The 26,013-nt window shown below is 32.1% G+C and overlaps 1 protein-coding gene across 5 annotated transcripts in view; it reads right to left on the reverse strand.

Annotated features, from left to right (window-relative positions):
• Positions 1–26,013, reverse strand: part of DPYD (dihydropyrimidine dehydrogenase) — an 845,662-nt gene that overhangs the window by 586,642 nt on the left and 233,007 nt on the right. For all 5 annotated transcript variants that reach the window (XM_079105431.1, XM_079105432.1, XM_079105430.1 and 2 more), the window contains 2 exons: positions 23,054–23,135; positions 14,772–14,859 (listed from right to left, as the gene is read on the reverse strand). In XM_079105431.1, coding sequence (XP_078961557.1) covers positions 14,772–14,859; positions 23,054–23,135 — 170 coding nt within the window. The remainder of the gene's footprint in view (positions 1–14,771; positions 14,860–23,053; positions 23,136–26,013) is intronic.

A 26,013-nucleotide genomic window follows, 5' to 3' on the forward strand; every position in this document is an offset into this window, starting at 1 on the left:
TTCATGTATGAGGAATAACTGGGCTTTCCAAGTCAACTCTTAAACACTATCAGTTTGGATGCTATTGGAGAACATGGCTCTGTATATCCAACAGCTGATACTAAAATGCAGTGCTAAGAACTTCAGTCTTTAAATGGGTTAGCTTGACTTCTTCCTTCCTATCATACAAGACCTCTCTAACCACAGTTATCTAGCTTACAGATGCCATGGTCAAGGAGGGTAGGCCAACAAAACAAAAAATATGCTATCAATAAGCCACGTGGAAGTAATACCTTTAAGATGTGGAATTAGAGCATATTCACTACAGCATATTTCAAGATCATGCTCTGTGGTGTTGACAGTCACGCAGTTTTCCTGGGCTGCAATTTCCCTCATTCTGTCTAGGGTGGTCATGAAAACCAAAAAGTAATTCTATCAATGCCACAGCTTCACATATTATCTGTAAGTTGCTATTACTTCTAACCACTGTGAACATGAGAGTGCACCTAATTTGACTAATTTCAAGATGCACAGTTTTGCTTTGTTCTGCTTGATTTGCTGAGAGAATACAATTAATGACACCAAAGTTGCCTCTCCTGCCCATACTCATCTATTTTCAGACCTAGTCAGGTACACCTCAGGGTTTATTGGATATTTCTGGATGTCACAGGAATTCTAAACATGAGAAGTCAGGAAATAACTCATAATCAGCCTTTATTTTATTTTGCTATTAAATTGTTACCTTTATCCTTCTTGGAGAAGTGTTGGCAATATTCTCAATTTGTACCTATTCCTCACCTCCTTCACCCTGCCTGCTCCTTCCTGATCTTCTCTGACCACACCTAATCTAATCGGTTGCTAACACTTTTCCATAGTATTTCCTTATTTTTCTTTCATGCTTTCAGCAAGACTTCACTTCAGGTCCTTGATTTCCCCTTGAATAAATTATGACAATGGCCTCAATGTGAAATCTCCCAAGGTCTGGTCTTGTCCTCCCTTAGTCTATTTCCATAGTGTCACCAAAGGCTTACCTCTCACATCAAAATATTTTATCTTCTTATTTATTTATATTTTTTTCGGCGGGGGGCAGGTACCAGAGATTGAACTCAAAGGCTCTCAACCACTGAGCCACATCCTCAGCCCTATTTGTATTTTATTTAGAGACAGGGTCCCACTGAGTTGCTTAGTGCTTCCTTGTTGCTGAGGGTGTCTTTGAAATAGTGGTCCTCCTGCCTCAGCCTCCAGAGCCACTGGGAAAATCTTTTATCTCCCATGTTACAAAGTAAACCCTAAATAAATGAAATGTGAAACTCATTTGCACACCAGGCAAAGCCTCCAGAATTTGGCCAGTTATATGTTGGGTACTATTTATCAGGACACACCTCTGGCAGTGAAAGCTCCAGTAAGAATATGGAGCTGTCACATACGATATTCCCTACATCTCGGTGTCCTAAACCTATGACCCACACGTTCTTGCTTTGTCCTTTCTTCCTGAGGCTTTTATTCTAGGATGCACAAGTTGAGTACATACAAGTGATTGAACAAAATGCTTGAAATGCTGTTGCACAGTATAACATATTGTAAGAAAAAAAGGCATCATTTTCTGGGGAACAAATCAGGAAATGTTCATATGTCTGTCTCATTCCCAAAACTATAAGTTTCTTGAAAACAAGGACATATTAATTACAAATAAGTACCCTGGTATTCACTGAACAAATAAACGAATCAAAGATGTTATACAAGAAACAATGAGGGTGAAAGACTTAGTATTATGTCAGTTATAAGAATGAGGTTCACTTGTTGATACTTTAAGCACATTGCTGTTGATATTTTATCAGTGGATTCTAGAGATAACTTACAAATAATAGATTTTTCAAAGAACATTTTAAGATTGTCAGGATAAAATTAAGTAGAAAAAATTATGCGTATAAAAATATTCAAAAGAATTTTTAATATTATGTTTAATAAAGTTTTCTTAATATCTACTTATTCTGCTTCCTTGTCTTAGGGGGCTTGATAGCCAGAAAACTTAGGAAAGTTGTATGCTTTTCATATGACCTTTTAACTTCACACTACTTTCTGACCCTTCTACAGAAAGAAGAATCATAAAGTAAAAATAACTTCAAGATTATGTTGCCTTTACAAAATTTACCCTTTTCTTTCTCTATGCCCCTCACTCTTTCATTTCATAGAAAGATGATTGTAAGTTGAGAAGTCTGGAAGCTAAAAACACACACACACATTCACACATACACACACACACAGAGCAGGGATATAACTAACTATAGTGGAAGGCTTTAATAGAGAAATATGAGATTTCCTTAACACTAAAAGTCCAACGCTCTTAAGACTGTACCACTATAATGGGAAAACTCACAGGTTGGACCACTCCCTAGGGACTCATAGTCAGTCTTCTCTAAGTCCAAATGGTCTTGTATTATAGCCCAGGAAATTTCTGCAAGAAATTCTGGTCATATAGCTACCAAAAATGAACTAGCAGGGAGAAAAAGGAGAGATCAATATAACACTGATTCAATTTGCCCTAGAGTGCTCCATTAACCAAATATTTCTATAGTGAACAGCAGAGAAAACAAATATACACACAAAATTCCAATAATTTTTTACTTGATTATATTGGATGGTGTTCTTTAGAAAATAACTTTATAAACTAAAATCAGCAAATTTTAGTAATTATAAAGATATTAATATAATAAATTATCACACCTTTGAAAAAAAGACAAGTGTTTTCTTTTTAATCTTTTGCAATCTTGTTTTATATTTACTCTTTTCATTTGCATCTTTCTAAATAGCATAAAGGAAAATAAAACTTTGAGGAAGTTTAAGTCAAAAAGAAGAAAAAATTGAATCAGTTTTGAATATATTTTATATGTCAAAAATATATTAAAATTACATATTTTAATCCACCATTATTCACAGAAGAATGTGTCCCTGTCTAAGCACATTACATTAAACTTCAGAAAAATCACAAATTCTGTTCACTATTTAGTTTTCTATTTTCTTACTCTATACTCAGAAGAGTCTGTCTCCAATTAAAGTATCAGTAATACCTTTTCTATTGTCTTTAATAAACTGTGATATAACAAACATGCTCTTATTTGTCTTTTATATCAAAATGCAAAAAGTGGGGCTGGGGTTGTGGCTCAGTTGTAGGGCTCTTGCCTGGCAGGTGTGAGGCACTGGGTTTGATTCTTGACACCACATATAAATAAATAAAATATAGGTCCATCAACAACTAAAACTATTTTTTTAAAAAATGCAAAAAGTTAAATGCTCTTTCTAAAACAATCCCCAGTTTACTTCCCTAAGTGCTAGAAATGCATGGAACTGTGGTCTGGAGGGCTCTTTGTTACTTCCTGACCAAAGTCAATAGGTGATACTTCTTAGAGTTCATAATGAAGAATACAGATAAAGAACCACAAAGTGGGAAAGCAAGTGGAAGAGGTTTCACTGATAAAGGACCAGCTTTTAAGGAGAGGGTTTGGAGTGTATATCTGTGTGTTCCTATGCACATGCATGTTTCCTTGATTTCTCCCATCAAAATTGATAAGAACATCATTACCCTATATACATGTATGATTACACAAATGGTATGAATCTACATCTTGTACAACCATAGAAACGAAACGATGTACCCCATTTGTATACAATTAATCAAAATCTAGTCTGTAAAAAATAAACAAATTAAATATTTTTTTAAAAAATGGATAAGAACAGTAAAACCAGGCATTGATTGTAATTTCTAAGCTAGATCTTGAGAAATGGCAATAAAGTTATAGAAAACAAATTAATTTTGGTTCTGATTCCCTCTGTGATTTAAATTTGTGGATTTTTTAAATTATGAAATAAAGCATGTTGTTATTTACTGAATATGTTATTATTTACTGAAGATTTACTTTAAAAATATAAAACTGTACACCTGAGAAAGGAACAAAAAATGGTAGCTTTATCTAAATACTTCTTCTAAAACAATATAGGCAAGGCATCAGGAAAATTTTATTTTTGAATATTTCTCTTAAATAAAATGTTTGCTAAAATTATAACTAAGACATGAGGAACCCAAGTGCTTTGTGAACACTAAAATGTAGGAATTTACATAAATTAACAATTTTAAAGTGCTAGTACCAAATAATTAGTTAGGGATACATCTCTTCTGCTTCAAAGATAGGACCTGGTTCTTAAAAAATACTCTACAAATAGGTATATATTTCCAAAAAATTTCAAGTTCTATTAGACAAATAAAAAATGAATTTGATTAGACAAAGTTAATTTGATTTTTTGGTTTGTAATACACATAGATTTTTACTTAAAATATTTTTCTTGTCTCAAAGCTATAAGAAAATAATAAGCAATTAATGTTCTTAAGTAATTCCTTGATGCATAGCCTGCTAAGCAAATCTACCCCTACTTATTTTTGTTAAAGTTTTACTGATACATAGATATATCATTTGCCTATATATACTATATAGCTGCTTTCATACTACAAAGGCAAAGAGGTGATAGTTGCAAAAGAGGTTAAAGGGTCCACAAGCCTGAAATATTTGCTACCTATTTATTTATAGAAGAACTGTGCAGCTAACTCGCTTTTTTAGTGGTTGGAAACTTAAAATAGAATATATTTAAGCTCTGCCTCTTAATACTCCTATCAACAATTTCCCATTCTAGAACTGGGAATGTAACTCAGTGGTAGAGTCCCTGTCTAGCATGCATGAGGCCCTGGGATGGAAACCTGCACTACAAACAAAGAAAACAAAATAATTAAAAAATATATATAATTGCCCATTCCAAACTGATATCCCTGCTCAATTTGACCCTACCTCTCCATCCCTTTGGTTTATAGAACAATTAAGACCCTTATAATATCAGAAAAGATAAATATCGATTTTTATGGGAGAGGTTCTTATTTACTAATTTACCTGGTTACACCTATAGGTTAAGTGCAGATGTAATCGGCAAGGTAAATTAGTTAATACATGAATATATATGTACATACATATATATGTTAAGTGTAGACTTAATCAACATGTAACATTAAAGTAAATTTCATTTCAAATCCAGATTCTAGTACTTGAGAAAGTTATTAAACATCTCTTATGCACAATTTACGTGTATGTGTGCATATCTATCTATGGAGATATAATACCAATTCAAAATTATTTGAGAATCAAAAATAATTAATGCACAGAACTTAGCCAATACTCTAAGAAATGTTTGGCTGTATTTATTATATTTACAAAAATATCATTTATTAATTGTATTCGAGTAGTTTTATTATTTTTCTAAATGTGCTATAACTTCCTTGCAACCTATTGTCCTTTGCAGACTGCCAGGTATGTTGCATAAGTTTCCAAATACACTTTAAAATGCAAGTAGCCAACCCTAACATTAACAGAATAAAAACAGGGAAAACATGAGACTATTGTATAACTTTACCAAATGCAAAAGAAAGTCTATTTTCTTCTAATATAAAGAAAATTCCCCAGGCACAGATGAAATATTAGTTAATCATAAATTAAGTTATTCTTTGACTGATAAATTTGTCCAGGAAATACAGACACTAAGACTCAATAAGCAAAACTGCCATGTAAACTTAAAACTAAAGAAAGAAAAAATGGAAACATACATAATAAGAACTAAAAGATACAAGGGAGACATTTTCTAATTAAATATGTATTTCTTTCCATAAATTGGAAGTATTAACATAATCTTTGACAGACTAACCCAAATATCAATATCTTGTTCTCCAAATTTAACTTATGAATTAAAAGTTGGATGCACAATTTATCTCAGTAACACAAGCAAAGTGAACATCTGTTAACTTTCTGCCATGTAAGCTGTGTGTAGTGGGGGTGGGTGTGAACAGAGCCTCTGACGTGTAAGTTCCTTCCATCTGCACACCAGGTGGCACTGCATGGCTAATCAGAGGAGGATAACATACATCAAGAATCCTTACACAATTGGGAGATTTGGAAGCAAATAAATCAAAATTTTACTTCAAAAACTTTCCTTAAACATGTTAATACTTAAATTGATCATTATTTCACTACTGTTTTCTTATATATCAATTCCCAATTTAACTTATAATATTGCTAATTAATATGAGCATAACAAATGGGGAAAGTTGTAAAACCAGACTCAGTTCTACCTGGGGAATTAGGAAGATGTTCCTTAGGGAACTCAAAGATCTGGGGAAAAATTTATTTGACAACAATTTCAATTGCATTGCTTCTAAAAGATACATACTACTTAAAATACTGTGTTAATAAAGTCTTTTAAAAGAGATTGTATTGCTTTAAATCACATACATTTTAAGCATTTAAAGTCAAGTCAAAGAAGTTGTTTATATGTCTGAGTATTAGTGTATTTTACCTAATCTTGCCAACAAAAGATGGTGTAGCCTAATCTGTATAAACAGGAAATATAATACAAATTATCCTGAGAAGTTTTATATTTCTGTACTTTGGAAGGAATATTTCCAAAAGAAATATAAGTATTTCTAGAAAGAAACTATACCTAGTTTCGTCCATCTTGCATGAATCTCTGGCATTTACATCATTTTTCATGACTTTCTTCCTAACCCATCTTTTTTTCTGGGTAATAGTATTCTTTATTTTACCCAATTTTAATTAGCAGTTGTTCACAAAAGGGTGAGATAAGAACTGTGTGGTTTGCAGTGTGAAAACAGCTATCCATACTGCACCTCCTACCTTTCATTATGAATTGTACGTATGCATTCAATGTAGTCTTGAATTATTCCTCATTCAACTTAATTGAATTGGAGGGGTATACTATGATGTCCCTAATTCTCCTATGACAATATCCACTACCTGGGGACCTCTAGGTTTGTTAATTATTTCAAAATTTATACATCAACATCAAATCCTACCTCTCAAGGACAATCCAGAAGTCTAGGATGACTGCTATATTAAAAAATATTAACATGATGACTTTCATGGACTGAAAATGTGTGTTCCCTTAAAAGTCCTATTTTGAAGCCTAAACACCCCGTCTAATGACATTTGGAGATGTGGCCTTTGCGTTTAGATTAAATTTAAATGAAATCATTAGGGCGGAATCCCATCATGGAATTAATGCATTTATTTTAAAAAATGAAAATATACCAGAAACTTTTTTCTATGTACATGAACCAATAAAAAGCCATGTGAGGACACAGGGAGAAGATAATCATCTGAAAGCCAGGAAGAGGGCCCTATCATAGCCAACCATGCTGGCACCCTAATCTCAGACTTCCAGCCTCCAAAAGTATGAGAAAATTAATGTTTGTTGTTTAAATCAACCAATCTGTGACATTTTGTTATACCATGCCAAGCAGACTGAGACTATGTCCATAGTATATGTTCAATAATATCCCTTTCCAGATTCAATTGACAGTTTTCTCCCATCGAAAAAATGTTCCTGGCAGCCATAAGCAGAAGTTCAAAGACAACATTTTGCTTACTTCCAATAATTTTCCAATTCTCTTCTCAACTGATTTATAAGAGTTAACTAAGCCAATGGGAACTACTAAAAGAAAACTAATTCTTAAACAAAGAAAAGATAGAAAAATTTTTTCCTTCTTTAACTTAGGCAACTAAGTGAAATACACATTTAACCCATGAAATATGTATATAAAATATAATAGAAATTCACCCATGTCGCCATACCAATAAATCCAAAGTAGATAAAAATGTTTGATATTAATAATTTAAAATATAGTTTATTTTTTGTAAGTTTTGCTAAATAAAAAGAATAAAGGCTATAGAGCATTGTAAAAAAACCATTTTAATTAATTAATTAAGACTTTACTGATCATCAATAATGTGTCAGAATTTCTACCAATATAAAACCACTATTTTTTAAAATATTGTCTAATATAATTATAAAATGCTCCCTAAACTCTTAAACAAATAAACTCTACCTTTAAAAATTAACCAAAAATTCTCAAAGAAAATTGGTACTATTCAGCATAATAGTGTAACATTTGATGTAATGATTAGGCACAAATGGAAAATTGACTTAAGAATGCCTTTAGTGGTTAATTAGAACTAATGATCATGTCTTTGAATACTGTTGAAAAAGAGAGAGAGAAAGAAAGATATGAATGTGTATGATGCCTGAAAAGATAGATAGATAGATAGAGAGAGAGAGATGAAAGTGGATGATTCTTGAAAAGACAGATGAATTTTAAAAGGCTAGGTGACCACTTCTCAAGAAGATATAGCATGGCTTTTCATTTCTTCCATTGTTTCTCTTCTTATTCCTCTCTCAATTTTTTTAAACTTCAGAAATACTTTTTTGATGTTTTACCATGTGTCAATAAATGTGCTGAACTTGTGGAACACAAAGATGAAAATAAATCCCTGATCTCATAAGTTTTTAATGTACAGTATTGGTGGTGGCCAGGAAAGGAATATATATGCACACAATGAAAAGAATAAAAAGTATATTGTGTTTATTCATATAAATGACAAGACACATTTCATTATATATGAACACAGAATAAGCACTTATCTTACCTGGATCATACGAGTCTCATGAAGGAAGTGTCATTTGTGATGAATAGTCTAAGCAGCATTGACTTCAGAATATAGGGACAGACTGCAAGATCTTTCTCTTTAAAGGAAAGACTGGAGATACAATGTGGACAAAATACACCTTTGGAAGGATGGTCAGATATTAAATGGTGGGAGAGGTTTATAAAGTGGTAGATTTAAGGTTAAAAGGATAAATTCAGGCAGCTATTATAGTCCATTTAAAGTGATAGTAAGACAATCTGACATTCTGAACACAATGAACAGTCACTAAAAATATCTGAGTCTTTATTAGAATATCATATTACTAGGAGAAGCAGCTTGGTTTAGGGGGACAAAGAAACACAGGGAAATGCTACTATTATTGGCATGATTCCCATTGTGTTCTGCAATTGAACTATTGCAAAATCAATAGCAGTTTGATGAGCATGGAATTAGAACAAGAAGGCTCAGAGGTTTTCAAATGTGCTTACCTGGATATCTAAGGACAAGGCTCAAAGAACCCTTCTGCAATTGATTCAATGGCCTTCAAAGAGATATCACCAGTGTTTCCTCACTTTCATTTAATTTTTTTCTTATATGCTTCTAAAGGTGGCTAGTCCCTACTACCTGCTTCTGCAGATTAATATGCTCTTTCTATAGACATGTTAATGCTATCAAAGAATAATTGCCCTACATCTATTTTATCTCCTTCTGGGGGCTTTGTGTGAACTCATTAAGAGATGATTTAATGAACTCTCAGCTGGAATTCTATTTCCTTCATTTTCAAATTCTTGGGAGCCATCTCACAATTATACCAGAGTACTTACAAGTGACACTAGATTAAACAATATTACAAATTTTTAAAAAATCAGATTGGCAAAATATTCATGACTTCTTTTGTTTATAATTAAGTCAGGTTTATTATTTTTAAATAATCTTTTCATAATTGTGGGTATCAATTAAATAACTTCAGTTTTATCTGGGGACAGACATAAAGATGGTAGTCTAAAATCTTTATGGCATTTTCTTCTAAATAAATAGAAAGCATTCATGATTATGTACAATTTAGAAATTTCTGATTAAGAAGCTAATTAAGAATAACTTCTACAGAGAAGAATTCTGCCTCTAAGAAGGCACAAGAGATTTAACTAAAGGCCACATTGTAGCAAATTTAATACCACAATCTCTCAATGGATTTATTTAATTGTAATTATCTTTTCTTCAGCTGTTAAAATATTTGGGAATCTTCACATTCAAAAAATATTCTTTTATGGTAACTGAAAAACCAATTGGTGGTAACAATAAGAAAAGTAAGTCTAGATATAAAGGCTAATTCTTCCAGAGTATAAGGTCACCATGTTCCAGAACATTCAGTGGGATGTTACGATGTCGGCAGGTGTCATCCGATAACAGGCTGGCCTTCGGTCCTGTCTGCAGCAGTCTTTTATGTTGAAATATAGACATTTGCATTTGTTAAAATTTTCCAACTCTCATTGTAAAATGGATTTTCCACATTTAGTGGCCATTTACTAGTTTTCTTTTTCTTTCCTTACTTCAATTTTCTTATCCATAAGAGAGTTCATAATATCCATCTCTAGGGCTATTTTAACAGTTAATAGGATAGACTATTTTAAGAATTAAGCCGGGAACAGTATTAGCTATTACAGCAACTGCTATAATACCATACCACTGATGGTACCACTTCTACTTGTTATTTCATGAACAAAGTAATACCAACTTCATAATAATGTAAAACATATATTTCCCTGGATTTGGTTAATGTTGTAATACTCCAAAATTGCCAACCTGTTAAAATATCAAATACATTTATTTTGGCAAATTATCAAAATGTTTTCATTAAAATCAATAATTTAAAAATATTTAAAGAGTTCCTACTATGTGCCAGGCACAGTGCTAGGCTAATGAAGATCTGTCAATGAATAAGACAGAAAGAACATTCTACCTTTAAGAAATTAACTTCAAGTGGTGGAAACAAACATACATCTAGTCAATTATAACACAAGGACATAAATGCTACACTAAAGTACAGAGTCTGATCTGGACACTCAGAGAGGGAACAGGATCACAAGCGTGTGGGGATGCACTGAGGAAGAGTCTCTATTTATTCAGCCTAACTGTAAAAGTAGTGAGTGGATCATTCCAAGTAAAGAGAAATCAAGCGTCAAGTAGAAAAAAAAGACATCTACATTAAGAAAATAAATATGTAAATAAAGATGGGTCTAGGTTCATGCACAAAAACTGAGGCAAAAGAATGTAGATGTGGTAAAATTGAAAACAATTCCAAATGGCTGAAATACACAACTTACTGGGTAAGAAAACTGGAAACATAAGTTGTGACTAAATCATGAGAAACTTTGAGAGTTTTTATTTTTTTATTTTTTATTTTAGTGGATCTGGAAATTGAGCTAAGCATCATTGAGATTTGTTTTTTAATCAGAAGCAAGTGGGAAGTTACAGAAAATTTTTAATGAGAGAATAACAGGATCAGATCTAATTTTGGCAAGATTACTGTTTCTGTTATATGGAAAATAGTGACCAAAGGGACTAGTTAGGAGGCTACAACAGTAGTCCAGTAGCTTTAATAAAGGGTAGTAATAGGCAGCATGAAGCAAATTCAAAAGATATCTTTTGGGTAGACACAAGGACAGCATGTGGGTTATTCATCTCTATAGTATCTGGAATTTCACTGTGATTTCCCCTATAAGTCCTCCTCTCTTCCACATTTTAAAACAAAAATTGTGAAAACCTCATCGGAAAAATATATTGAGTTTAACAAATTATGTGAGGGTGTCTTAGTAAATGTTCCTTCTCTTACTTGTTCACTTAGCTTGTTTTCAGTACTTCCGTGTTTTGTGAAGGTTTGACATAGAAAATATCATATAATGGATACTCCAAAAAAGGAAAGCAAAAACTGAGGGTCCAGTTCTTCAGACATTCAGAACAGTGGTTCTTACACCTGTCTGTAGACTAGAATCATAAACAAGGACATAAAACAAATTATACCTGTGTTCAGCCCACATCCACCAGTCCCAATCCTCAGTTGTGATATAGTTGTTACCAAGTAAAACAATGTATTCAAATTTCTATATCATTTTAATTATAAGCACAGTACAAGGAATACTGCAATCATTCAATACTTATTCAATTTATGAAATAGCTGCTTGTAGGCATTGGGCATATTATGAAAAATAAAAGGTGACTAGTACCTCAGGGTTCTTACAAAGTCTAGCAGTGGATATCAAACTTTGACTATTAAGCCACATTTTTAAAAAAATCATTTTATATACTATGCAGTTTGTGTGCACAAGCACTTGCATCAAAAACACAAAATTGCGTGTGGTGGAACATACCTATAATCCCCACAACTCCAGAGGCTAAGGAAGACTGAAATATCAAGATCAGCCTGGGCAACTTAGAAGGCCTTGATTCAAATAAAAAAATAAAAAGAGTTGGAGATGTAGCTTAACAGTAGAGTACTCGTGGGTTCAATCTCCAGTCCCAGAAAAACAAAAACAAAAACAAAAACAAAAACAAAAACAAAAAAAAAAAAAAAAAGAAAAAAGAAAATGGAAGAAGAAAAAGAAAAAAAATAAACCTCAAACCTGAAAAACTACATGTAATACACTTTGGTATTTTCTCTTCTGTTGTTTTTGTTTACTTTTGTAAAATAAAAGAGAAACAATAGTCTTAATCTATTATATTAATTTCGATACTAACTAAGGTGATCCAGCCACATTTTTAAAATACCTTGTATAGTGGATGCTCTAATGCTAGTTCTGAACAATGACAGTAACTCCCTGTGCAGGTGCTTTTATTTCAGTGCCTTTTAAAAAATACCAATTATTGCAAAGACAACTCAATCTAATGTTGAATAAGACATCAGGTTTTATTTCACTACTTAGAAGAGACTAAACCTCTCAGGGGTAAAGAGATTATATAACTCTTTAAGACTGGTGATAATATAATGCAATTAGATAAGGTCCTTAATGCACTTCATTTGTATTGTATTTTAAGAGAAAATCTAAAAGTGACATTTCCCCAGCAATATTACACATAATATTTGAATAAAGAACCATGAAAACACACATATTAATATAGTGTGTTTACTGAATGAACCTTATTTCCATATTTAAATTAAAAATTAAAGATCATTTTATAATAAAATAACATAGAATAAGACAGTAGTTATAAACAAAGGAGATCTACAACTACACATTCCCAACTACAGAAAGAGAAGTCACCTCCATTTTTATTAAGCTAACCACATAACCAACATGAAAGCACTAAGTCCTAAGAGTACTTTTTTTTTTTGCTACTAAGTGCATTACTGATCTCATGTGTCAAATATCAATGATAATGCACACCCATACCAGAAAACTTCATGTGTCTCTTTCCTCTATATCTATTATCCTCCCTCCTTGTAATACTGATGTTTAATGGGGAATTGGATCACTTAGCTACAAGCAACATCTCCCAGCATTATCCTTTGCTGCAAGGTATGTTATATTACCAGGTTATAGACAATAAGATAAAAATGGAAGTGAAAAGTACAACTTCTGCATTCTAAACCTAAGAGGAAAGGAACTGCCTTTCCTCCTTTCCCACTTCTGCTAATAGGAATGTGAACATGGTTACCCACCAAAGACCAATGATGGAGGTCAAGTATTAAAGAAGGTTCACACTGTTACATGAGAGAGAACTAAAGAGAGATTGTTCACTGTTTCGGCCTCTATTGTTTTCATAAAGTGGCTAAACCTATACCTTAAGTAATACAAAATTCCCATCCTGTTATTTATTCCTTGAAATTCAGTGAGAAAGGGAGGATAAAATAAGTGAGTGAAGTTTAATTATGATATAGAAGCAAGGTTAATGAACAAAAGCATGTAAGGTTGTGAGGCTGTCCAAGTAACAGACAGTTCTGTGCTAATAGAAAGGTCATAAATTCCCAAATCAACAATCAACAGTGTCAAATAAACATTTCCTAGAGGATGAGGGTACTTGTCTGCTGCAGACTAAAGCGCTTTTTTTTTTTGACAAGATGAAACTTTCTTGTATATATTTCATACAAAATACTGAAACAGAACATAACTGCATTCCTCACATCACTACACCAAAATGTCAAAAGATTCACTGCTCAGCATGAAAATGCACAGCAACCTAACTATGAAAGGACACCACATTTTAAACATTGTATTCACACAGTGCAGAGTCAAATGGAAAGCACTGTATTATGAAAGGATGTAGCACTATCAAATACCTAAAGGAGCTTAATGGAATGAATAAAATAAAAATGCAAAACATGATTATTTTAGACAGAACGTGTATCTTACAGTTACAATCCCTAAGAGTTACAAGCAATTTAATCCAAATTTTTGTAACATTTTACTTCTTATGCAATTAATTTGGTGATATTTGAATGTATTGATTATTTATTTGGCCCCTATTTCTTTACTACAGACATACTTTGTGGAAAAAAGTTCATAGAAATCTATGCAATTGCATTAGCAAATACTACTCCAACAGTTGGAAAACATATTAGTGTAACTGCTATTGGAAAGCTCAAAGATGAATTTTAAATAGTTCATAACATCACCAATATTTGAGACCTAATCCCTAGCTAAATTTTCCACTTACAATGAAACTATCATTTTTGAATGTGTATTTGTTGAGACTAACAGGAACTCACAAATTGCTGGTATTGGAAGAATATACTTTAGGGTGTATACTTGCTCTGTTTCTTTAAATTAAATTATCAAAATAAATGTAATGTTGTAAAGTAAAACCAAAGTCAGGTATAGCACCTCTGAAAATAAAATCTAAGTAAAATATCAGATATTTTTTTTCCTTCCTATTAACTTACACAATGATTATTGTACTTAAATGAAAATATTGATGACACTGGGACTCACAACTTTCTTAAAGGAAGAACATTCAATACTGACGCGTAGGAGCTGGAAGACAGTGCAAATTTATTTCCCTTTCCAAATTTTTTCACCTAAATTAAATTCATGACAGAACTTCCTACGACTTTGATATCAATTTTCTCATATATATGAATTGGAAGTTGTGTCTGTCCCAGGAATAACAGACAGTATTATTTGGTGAAATAACTAAATTCTTATAATTAGTTGTGCTGCTTCATCTTCTTTATGAACAGCATTTGGCAAGACAGTCTTTCAACTGCCCACTGTGTCATCACAACATGGTCACAATAAAAATATTTAGAAATAAGCTACTCACCTATTCCAATAAAAGCAGCTCTGTAGCCATTTTCTTTCAAAGTGCTAAGAGTCATTTCATTCACTGAAAGACTTTTGCCACAAATTATCTACAAGAAACATTTTAAATAATGGTATTTTAATTAAAACCATGGCATTTAACATTAAAATAAATTTGTCAAAAAATCTATGTATATAAAATTCCATAAACAATATGTGGAAATACTTTTGTCTTCTGGTTTAAAGGTTTACATGACAAAAACAGAATATAAATGTTTTATAAATAGAATCTAAATATGTTTTATTTAAGGGAGAAATGCAGAAGAAAAGTCAGTGTAATTAGAATCGAATCAGTAAACTTTCTTAGCTTGCTTAATATGTTTAAAGCATTATTCAGGGCACTTGATGCAATAAAATGATAAATGATACGCCATACCTGCTTCCATTTAATCAAGTAGGGGCAGAAAATCCACACAAATAAATAACTATAACAAAGGACTGCCACATGAGTATGGGAGTTGAGAGAATGGAAAAATGAATTCTATACAATATCATAAGGATGAGAATGCAGAGAGGGATTGGGATTTTAATAGATAAAGAATAGACAGAATTTCCACAGCCACATGGGGTGAAATGAACAAAGTCAGGAGGCAGAGGGTAGTCACCTCCATTAAAAGTCACAGTACTTTGTTCAGTTCCCAGACATGAGTCAATTATCAGATCTGGAACCTACAGACTGAAAAGGAAGCCAATTTCCTAGGAAGAGAGATACTACAATATCCAGGCAAGTAAATGCTTAATGATTACCCTAGTGCCCAGAAGGAACCATGGCCATCTGCCCAGGCAACTGTGCACTGGGAAAAGGGGAATAATCGGACATTTAAGAAATACTGGAGCCAGGTTCTTCATAGATATTAATATTTGGACACAAGGAATGGGAACCTATGGGAGAAATCTGGTTCTCAGTAGGGCTTCTCATACCACCAACTCTGTGAGTGAGCATTCTCCTAGTCTCCAAGGGCATCACTGAAATTGTTTCACTTGTCAGTTAAAGTAATATTCACATTTCTTCTCTGGTCTGCATAGTAAGACCTGTCTCAACTATCATTGTTAGAAATGTTATGCGTAAACCTCTGAATCCTGAGCAAGAAAGTAAACCAAACACATTCACTTCACGGTACAGGGAGATGGGAAGGTGGGGTGGGGAGAAGTGGAAGCCCATATCAAATCCCCATTAAATTCATCTGTTAAGCCCTTGTTGAGATCAGATGGTATAAAGAGGATGATTGTGCACTACTAGAGACTTACCTAAAGAGTAACCCTGATGCAATTTATGTGATAAATGTGATATTATTGATAAATGTATAAGGCCATGGGGAAACTGCATGTGGCCATTGATTTGGTGAATGCATACATTTTTCAACTCTGATTAGAAAATGAGTCAGAAAGAGTTCACACTCAGGGAGCAGAGATATGAATATTCCTTTACAGTTGTGTCAGGCATATGTTGATTTCACTAATAATATATATAACCTAAAGCAATCTGGACTTCCCAAAGAAAGTCACCATGAGCCATTATATTCATCACATCACCCATCTCAAAAAGTATAAGCAAGAAGTGTTGAGTATACTAGAGACTTTAAGACACATGAACTCCAGAGAGTGGAAGATGTACCCTACAATCAGGGAATAGCCACTTGAACTAAGATGGAAAGCCAGATGCCAGGCGTGAGCCAGTATATTCCCTCTAAAGGAAATTTCAAGTGGCTGCATCTCACATTTCCCATGACAAAGAAGAAAACATAATGCCTGGTCAGGTTTGTTGAGTTCTGAAGGCAACATTCCTAAAAACAAATGTCTCTACTCTGTGCTATAGAGGAAGAAAAGCTTTTACCAGTGACATAATAATGACTGCAGCCAGCACACTGAGTATTTAAGCAGAGCTCTCTTCTGCTGCAGTCTGTCTGACTCATTTAATCCTCAAAGCAGCCTTAAGAAGTATTACAATATCCTCATTTTTACAGATTTTGATAGGAAAGGACAAGAGCTGAAACAACCTTAATCAAAACCACATATATAGTCTAATTTCAGAGGCAACATGTACAACAGCTATTCTGTGTCTCTTGAGGTAGAAGGAAAAATGAAGGGCAGGGCTGGCATCATCAGTAAAGAGAAAGATGACAGTAATGCATATGAAGGTCTACTGAAAATGTAGCATTTCTGGAGCACAGAATGCAAATCAAGGTATGGAAAGAGAAGTATGGGGACAAGATGAATGGGACTAGATCACAGAGGGTCATTTTTTTGTCTTCTTAAAATAGTAAATCTAATTTTTATATTAGCACATAGGATAACTGTTTGGAAGTTCATAATAAGGAGATAAGCAAGGTGAGCTTAATAACTAAGAACTCTGAAACACATCAAATAACACAAATTGCCACCCTTATTCTACCCTACTTGTCTCCCTTCTACTTTCATGAGAGTCCTTTATTTTTTCTCCTCTAGCATTTGAGAGAAAACAGGTGACATTTGTCTTTCTGGGTTTCACTTATTTTGTTTAATATGATGCTCCCCAGTTCCATTCATTTTCCTGAAAAAGACATTCTTCTTTATGGCTAAATAAGATTCCATTGGGTATATTTATCATTTTTTTATCCATTTATCTGTTGACAGACAACTAGACTGATTACATAACTAGACCAGGGTAAGTATGCTATGGTAAATATGGGTAAATACTTAGTCAGTATACCTAAAGTATGCTGACTTCCATTCTTTTGGATAAATATGAAGGTGTGGTATAGCTAGATCAAAAGGTAGATCTATTTTTAGTTCTTTGAGGAACCTCTATACTGATCTCCTGTAGTGACTGTACTGATTTATAATCCTACCAACAGAATAAAAGAGCTCCCTTTCCCCTGAATCCTCACCATTATTTAATGTTATTTGTAGGATTTATAAACTTGATGATGGCCATTCTGACAGAAGCAGGATGAAATCTCAATGTAGTTTTGATTTGCATTTTCTTAATGGCTACAGATGCTAAATATGTTTCATATAATCATTGGCCATCTGCACTTCTTTTCTTATATATGTGTTATAGCATATATTCTGCCTTTCTCTAATGACTTTAGTAACATATGATTAGATACTTTCTAGCTAAATTCAGAATAAACATTCTGAACTTCAAGTTCAGTGTAATAGTCACTACTTTGGCAAACAGAAGTTTTGAATGGCATACACCCTCAGACAAGGTTCTATAAAATAACCAGTTTGGAATGTGATTAAAATTTTCTTTGTATATCCATAATACATATTCATAAATGTAATAATATTTATTATGTAGAATAAAGGTTTATATATTTTGGAATGAAATTCCACTTCAAATGAAATATGTGATATGTAATATAAAAATACACATAATAATTTACATTCTCTTCATAATTTTCTGATAGAAAACTAAGGTTAGCTAAAAAGACCAAATATTTCCAGAAGCTCAAAGACATAAAAAAAAGAAGAATTTTAAAAATCACATTTGACTTTCTTTAAATAAATCAACTTTCTTTAGCTATTAAAGCACATTTCTTATCTTCAAGTAGAGGTATGATGCTATTTTATATTTGTATTCCAATATTATTCTATAATAATATAAGTCCTTCTAATAACAATAGTGAAAAACAACATAATATAGAGAAGTTTATTAAAAAATCTTTATTAGGTACTTTGTCTCAAAAGTTATGAAGGAAAAGTAATTGCAAATTAAATTTAAGCAAAATAGAATTATATCAAAATATTTGAGGAACTAGTAGAAATACATATTTTATATATTTGTGGAAAAATTTAAATCATGCGGATTTAACAATTTTGTTTAGAATAAATTTAAAATATTATAAAAACTATGAAAAAATATTCATGGCCCTATAAATTCTGAATTGCATAAAAACAAAGAAAGTATTTAATCCAAATTATTGGAAACACTGATACAAATGTCACTGGAGATTATATTTATACTTATCTTGGGTTAAATATAATTCACAGGGTCGATAGTAAAACTTTTACTATAAAGTCAAGAGCTAACACCAATAACTGTGAAGCTATTTCTCCTAAGGAAGAAATAATTTTATTATACTACATATATTTTGATGTAAAGTTAATTATAAGTCTACTTGAGAACTTAAAACCCATATATTCTAAGTAAAGTAAAAAAGGAAAATAATGTAATTCTATCACCAGAAATATACTACCATTAGTTTTATTACAGAAGCAAATAAAACTATTATCCTACAAAAGTGTTCTAAAAAGAAAATCTGTAATATCTCCAGAAAAATAATACTTAAATAAAACACTGGTGCTAACAGATTAATTTTATGAGAAATTAATAAACTTAAATATCTATTATTCAACCTATAAAAATGAGATTTAGGCAAATATACAACTCAAGAATTTAGCAAAAACAAATAAGGATAGCAGAGGACAATCTACTCATCAATTAATAAATAAGAAACCATAACACTTTGAGAACTGGTTCTTTTAAGGAATACGTTAAATAGAAAAACCACTACCTAGTTTCCTCAAGAATATAAGTGACAAAAATTCAAATTGAGTTCAGAGTTGAGAAATCAATTGTAATCCCAAATGCAGATCAGATATTTTATTAAATACGGGAATAACATGTATGCTAATAAATTCTAAATTTTCAATGAAACAAAATTTTTCTAGGAAAATATATATTGGTAAGATTGATATGAAAACAGTGGAATGAAATCGAACAAACTATCCTACACACATATATGACTACACCACAGTGAAGTTCACCTATAACTACAAAGCACTAATCAAAAAAAAAAAAAACTATACATAAATAGAAGAAGGATCCATAGAGTAGAGGAAAAGGAGAGGTAGGAGGAGAGAGAAAGGGGAAATACTGGGGACTGAATTGGAGAAAACTATATTACCTATTTATATAATTATGTCAAAATTAACCCCAATGTTATGTGTAACTATAATGAACTAAAAACAGTGATAAGAGAATAAAAGAGGTGATAAGAGATTAATAACCTTGGGAAATTTTTTTTTTTTAATGATTGAAGTTCTGTCTCTTTCTATAAAAAGGCTTTGAGGTTCAAAGCACACAAATTTTTAGCTTACTAAAAAAAGGGAAGTTTCAAGACAATATTCTGATCAATTATAAAATAATGAAATGCTTGGAAGTTTATTTTTATAAGGTTAGCATAACTCTCACCAAAAACTCACGAAGACAACAAATAAAAAATGAAGCAAAACAGAACAAAATTATTCCCTCTATAGCTTTGAAACCTTACAGGGGCAACAATAACTTTTTACTATTATTCATAATGTTTCTAGATCTAATAATCACTGCACAAATAATTGAATGCAAAAAGAAAGTTAAAAATTACTAAAAAATGGATCTAATTCTGCAATTCCAGAAAAAAGTGAAATATGGTGAGAATCTGATGTGTTTCATAAGAGCAAACTTTAATACAACTCAACATATAAACTGTATAGAAGTTTTTAAAGGGCAGTTGAATATTTAATGTCCTTCATTCAAATTATTTTAAAAGCTACATAAAATTTTGGTAAAAATAGTAAAAAAAATATATTCAATAGAATTTAAAATGCTGTCTCAGAGACAAGGATAAGAATCCATGTCTTAATATACTTTTTTAATGTGCTGCACATTCCAGTCATTGAAATAATGAAAGGAAAAATATGAATACATAAAATTCTCATTATTGTTGGTGACATAATATTTGCCTTGAAATATTCATTTTGAACTGAAAAAAAAATCACCAACTATTATATACGAAATGAACTGAAATTATTCAATAGGGAATTTAGCTAAAGGAGGTAGATAGGATTGAAAATGAAGAGTTAAACTCTTGTTGTTTTGGGGGGAGGTACCTGGGATTGAACTCAGGGGCACTCGACCCCTGAGCCATATCCCCAGTCCTAATTTGTATTTTAGTTAGAGACAGGGTCTCACTGAGTTGCTTAGTGCCTCGCTTTTGCTGAGTCTGGCTTTGAACTCGCAATCCTCCCATCTCAGCCTCCTGAGCTGCTGGGATTACTTACAGGTATGTGCTGCCATGCCTGGCTGAGTTGAACTCTTCTAGATCTGATTACTTTATGTTTTGTATGATAGATATGTTTTTAAACTACTAAGAATACAGGATTGAAGTTCAAAAGAAGGATGGTTACAAATAGTTTGTCTGACTCACGATTTATCAAAAGTAAATCCTGAATAATTATTTATTGAAAATATGAAACAAACCTGTTAGAGATAAAAGGAAAAAGGAGAAGAATCAGCAAGATAATGTCAGACTTTGAAAGCCAAAAAAATATATATACACACACATAATATGGATTTATGCATCTGATGCTAGATGGAGTCAAACAGCATGAACTTAAAGAAAATATCATTTATTGCCAGGAAATTATTGTTGAGTTTAAAATGCATGTTAGTTGAGAGGCAGATGACAAGAAGAATCTGGTGATGAGAGAAAGGAGGTGACAAGTGCCTACCATTATTAAAAATGGACCCTAAAGGGCTAAATTCGATTGGCATAAAAGCAGGGAGGGTATCTCATTAGTGGATACAAGAAACCAAAGTGAGCAGGAAAGAGTCTCTTTGCTTTTCTCCCTTCAGAAATATATATATAATTCACTGTTCACAAAGCTAGTTTGACTACTCTCTTCTTCACATCCTAAAACAATTAAGATGTGGCTAAACAAATATGCTTAACTTCTCTTTGTAGGCGCTCATTTATTCTCAATAATACAATAAATTTATAGAGTTTAAAATTCAAATATACAAAATGGTGAAAATTTCTTCATACAATTTCCCAAAGTAATCTGTGCTTTCAGATTCTCATCTTTACAGAGCTATTCCCTCCTTATATAAACAAATATATTTCTGTTTTACCCAAATGGTAGCATATTTTTGAAGAGATATTGATCATGGCTAAAGATATCGACTTTGCCAAAGCTGCAAAAGTTATCAACCCTAAAATTAAAAAGTGGAATGAGTATAGCAAAAACTTATATTTTCCATACTCAGTACATTGTCTATGTCTATGCTTTGAGTTTTCAAATACAAGTAATGGGAATGCTCTAATTTATGCAATATATTGGTCCTGTGAAAACTGAATGCAATTTTTCAATTAGTTATTAGATAAATTTTGTATGCCTTAAAGTAATTTCTGATTCATCTACCATTGGTAGGAACACTAAGTGTATTAGTTTGAAGGTTAAATAAGTATTTATTTAATGAGAATTAAGAAATTAAATTCAAACTGAAAGACATCTAAATAATTTACTTTTGTAAACAATCATCACTAAATTATGTTTTGAACACTTAGTTTTCATATAGTTGTGCCTATGTACACTGTTATTGAACTTTTTGTCTGGAATTACATGTCAAAATTTGCTCAACCCCAGCACTGTTGAGCAAAATGTAAACATAAATATTAAAGCACAAAATATTGTTTTGAGTGCTTCCCTTTTATGATTAATTTAATGTTTTAATAGTAAATGCAAGATCCATAAGTAATTTGTTACTCTTCAAAATATTTTCTGAATATACTTACAGAATATATTATGTAAATCATGATACATTATTGTTTATTGTGCTGTATAAAAATTAAAACTTCTGAGACAAAATAGTAACATGTTCAATTAAAAGCCAGAATAAAAACTCTTAGTCCATGGAAAAGAGGAGGATTATCTACAGCTATATTCTGAAAGTACAACATGTCAACTTTTCAACCATCTGTAAATGAACACAGTATTTCCTTTCAAAACAATAAAGAATACTTTGCTTTCTACCCAGGTGATTTGTTGCTTATGTTTAGAAAGAATTATTACATTAACAATGATGACATGCTGAATATAATAAATAAAATAAACCTCTCTAAGAAATAATGTTCCAAATTGTGGAATACTGCTTCAAAGTGCATACAACTTGCATGAAAAAAAATGTGACTGAAGAATCCAAATCCTTCTATTAGCTGCACTGAACCCCTAAAGCAATTTAGGAATTTGTTTCTTACAGACAATTAATCACATGCAGGCGTGCCAGATGAGAACTATTGATTGCCCTTTTCCAGGCTAGTGGCATTCAGACAGTAGACAGACAAATGCCCTAAGCAAGGGGAAGCATCTTTCTGTTTCTGCCTGGTGTAGCTTTTAATTGTTCTTTCCCAAAATGCATGACATTTGCTGTTAATCCTTAGTGTAGAGCTTCCTCCTTTATTTCTGAGCAATAAACATATATGTATTTTTGTTCACCTTTACACCAAGGTCCTTCATAAGCTCAATCTCAAAATTCACTACATCATATGGCAGCCGGAACTGAGGAATTTCAGAAGTACTAAAAAGAGAGAGAAAGAGAAAAAAAAAGCATCAGCATAGGTGGAAAGTCACCAATTTTAAAAAGTGCAATATACCTTTATTGATCAGTATTAAAGATTTAAGCATCTCTCCTAAGGTTATTTAAACAACACATAATATGAGCATAAGTGCATACCATGGCAAAATAATACATGAACTTAAGCTACATTAGAAACTGATATAAAAAATAAATTTTAATCATTTGGAAACAACATAAAATTGATCAAAAGCAATTTTAATACTTTTAATTCAGTATTTATTTGATTTATTTAATAACAATTCTGTGAATTCCTAAGATAATAAAATCTTAAAAAGTCAAAATTAGTTGAAAGTATATGTAAGGTTTTAATATACATATGCACATATATATATATATATATACACACATACCAATATACAGTGCAAAAATAGACTTCTAGAGTTTTGAAATTCTAATATAAATCTTTGTATTACCATGCTATTTGTTTAGAATACTACAGAATCCATTCCTCCTGATCTGCTTTACAGCTAACATTATTCATATGTAAAGGTAATGTGTCCAAAAGGATTCAATCACTTAAAAGTAATCCTATTACCATCATAATGTCTGAACTTAAAAAAAAAATTCAGGAGGCCTTTAGAACAATTGTTCTTCAGTAGAATAATCATTTAGAGTCTTATAAGTAAGTTCAACTAACTTCTCAAAGTTTTACAGCAAAAGGTGTATGTGTCATGACTATATAGGAATCCATTCATTCATTCAACAAGCATTTACAAAATGCCAGTCACACTGTTAACTTCAAGGACTTGATGTAGAATTTTACCAAATTCCAACTTTCATTAAATTTTCTTTCTGGTGAAGAAAGATATATTAGTTGATAAAACAGTCACAGAAACATAAAAGAATGTGGTATAATTAAAGATATATATATATATATGCATTATAAAAATTAATTTTTTAAATACATAATTGTTGAAGATAAGCCTCCTGGATCACCCAATTGCAAAGTTTTCCAAAGCTTATATGTACCACGCTTAATGCTACTAAAAATAACAAATATTCAACAATATGAAATAGAAGCCCTACACGGGATGATTTTTCCATCTAGTAAGGAATATAGATTAAATGTAAGAATGACTTTGGGCCTAGATGAGATATGAGTCTCTCCTAGGCTGACCTGCGAACTTTAGCCTGGTTTTCTTTTGGTCCTTCCAAGCTGTGGGCACCAGAGAAAGTGTTGCCTTCAAATACGAAGCAGAAATACTCCTAACTATTATGGGTTGTAGGTGGACACAAACAGCATGAGGCTCTATGGGAGATTAAAAATGGACTAAAAATCAAGGTCTGATGAAAACAATGGGTCGTGAATAAAGAGCTACAGTCAAGCAAACCAACTACAGCAAAATGAGGATCTTAAGTAAGGCCAGATACATTGTGAGGCTGAATATCTTCCTATGACTAAACCCTAATCTGAGATTTTTATGGGATCTAAGTGGAAATGTAGGGATTAAAATTCACACATACACACACACACACACACATATACTAATGATATATATATATATATATATATATATATATGGCACTAGTGCAGCCAATGACTCTGATTTTAAAAATAACTGAAATAACAAGTTATGAGGAGCAGAAACAACTTTTCTGTTGGCCAGAAAGAAAGAAGGTCCTACTTAACCTATGAGGAAGAAACCTGAACAATAAGGAAGGAGCAGTCATGGTCTGTATCACTATAACTTTGAACACTGAGAAACCAGAGAACACAAGGATCCAGGATGCAGGGGCTTCAGGAGTTCTGCTTAGAATTCCATACTACCCTGAAACCATGGCAGCCCCATGCTTGGTACACATGATGAATGAGTAATTGTGAGAGAATCACCTTTCCTAGCGTCTCTTAGAACAAACTAAGACAGCAAACAAAGACAGTTAACAAAATTATAAAACTTACTAAAATGATCGTGATTTGTATTATTTTTTATGAGTAAGTCAATCTAAACAATGTAGTGATAAAAATCTAAATAATCACTACAGTTTCTATAGATTTTTACTAACATATATGAAAGCATTAAATTGCCCTGTTTTGGTAACTCATTCTTTAGTAAATATTGTGTTCCACAAGGATGTTAATTTGGAGAACTCTAGTTAACAGCTGCCACAGCTCATGCTGAATCATCTACAAATGCTCCTCATTCCCACTCTCTGAAGGCAGCACCTGCCTTCATCCTTGTGATAGTGTACGTTGATCTAAAATTCATAAAACAGCAGCACATGCAGCAATGTGAATTTCTTCAATTCTCTCATTTTGCATGATCACAAGAAGTTTTTATTTGTATTTAAATATAAAATAGTGACAGGGTAAACTGTCTTAAATATTAAAATGTTTTAATATTAGTGTTTAAAACATTTTGCTTTATTTTTTATTTTATTTTATTGACTAGAGGATAAACATATTAAAAATAATATATTCTGGGTAACTAATATGCTAAGTATCCTACTAAAAGTGCTAGTTTTTCATTTCTTTGCAGTAAAAGTGTGTTTTATAAATTGATTTTCTGACATGCTTCTTTTTTTGAAAAAACAGCTTTATTGAGATATAATTCACATATCATCCAATGTATCCACTTAAATGTACAATCCAATGATTTTTTATATGCTCATAGTTATGCAGCCATCACCACAAATTTAGAAATTTTAATCGTCCAAAAGAAAAACAAAGAGAAATCCCATAATTGTTAGTAGCCATTCCTCAGTTCTCTCCCCTGCCTCCCGCAAGCCCTCTTCTCTCAATCTCCTTCCCCCAATCAATCATTCATCTACTTTCTATCTCTGCAAATTTGCCTATTCTAGACACTTTTTAAAACTCCTC

This window comes from Sciurus vulgaris, assembly GCF_902686455.1.
Source record: "Sciurus vulgaris genome assembly, chromosome: 1".
Classification (NCBI taxonomy): Eukaryota; Metazoa; Chordata; class Mammalia; order Rodentia; family Sciuridae; genus Sciurus; species Sciurus vulgaris.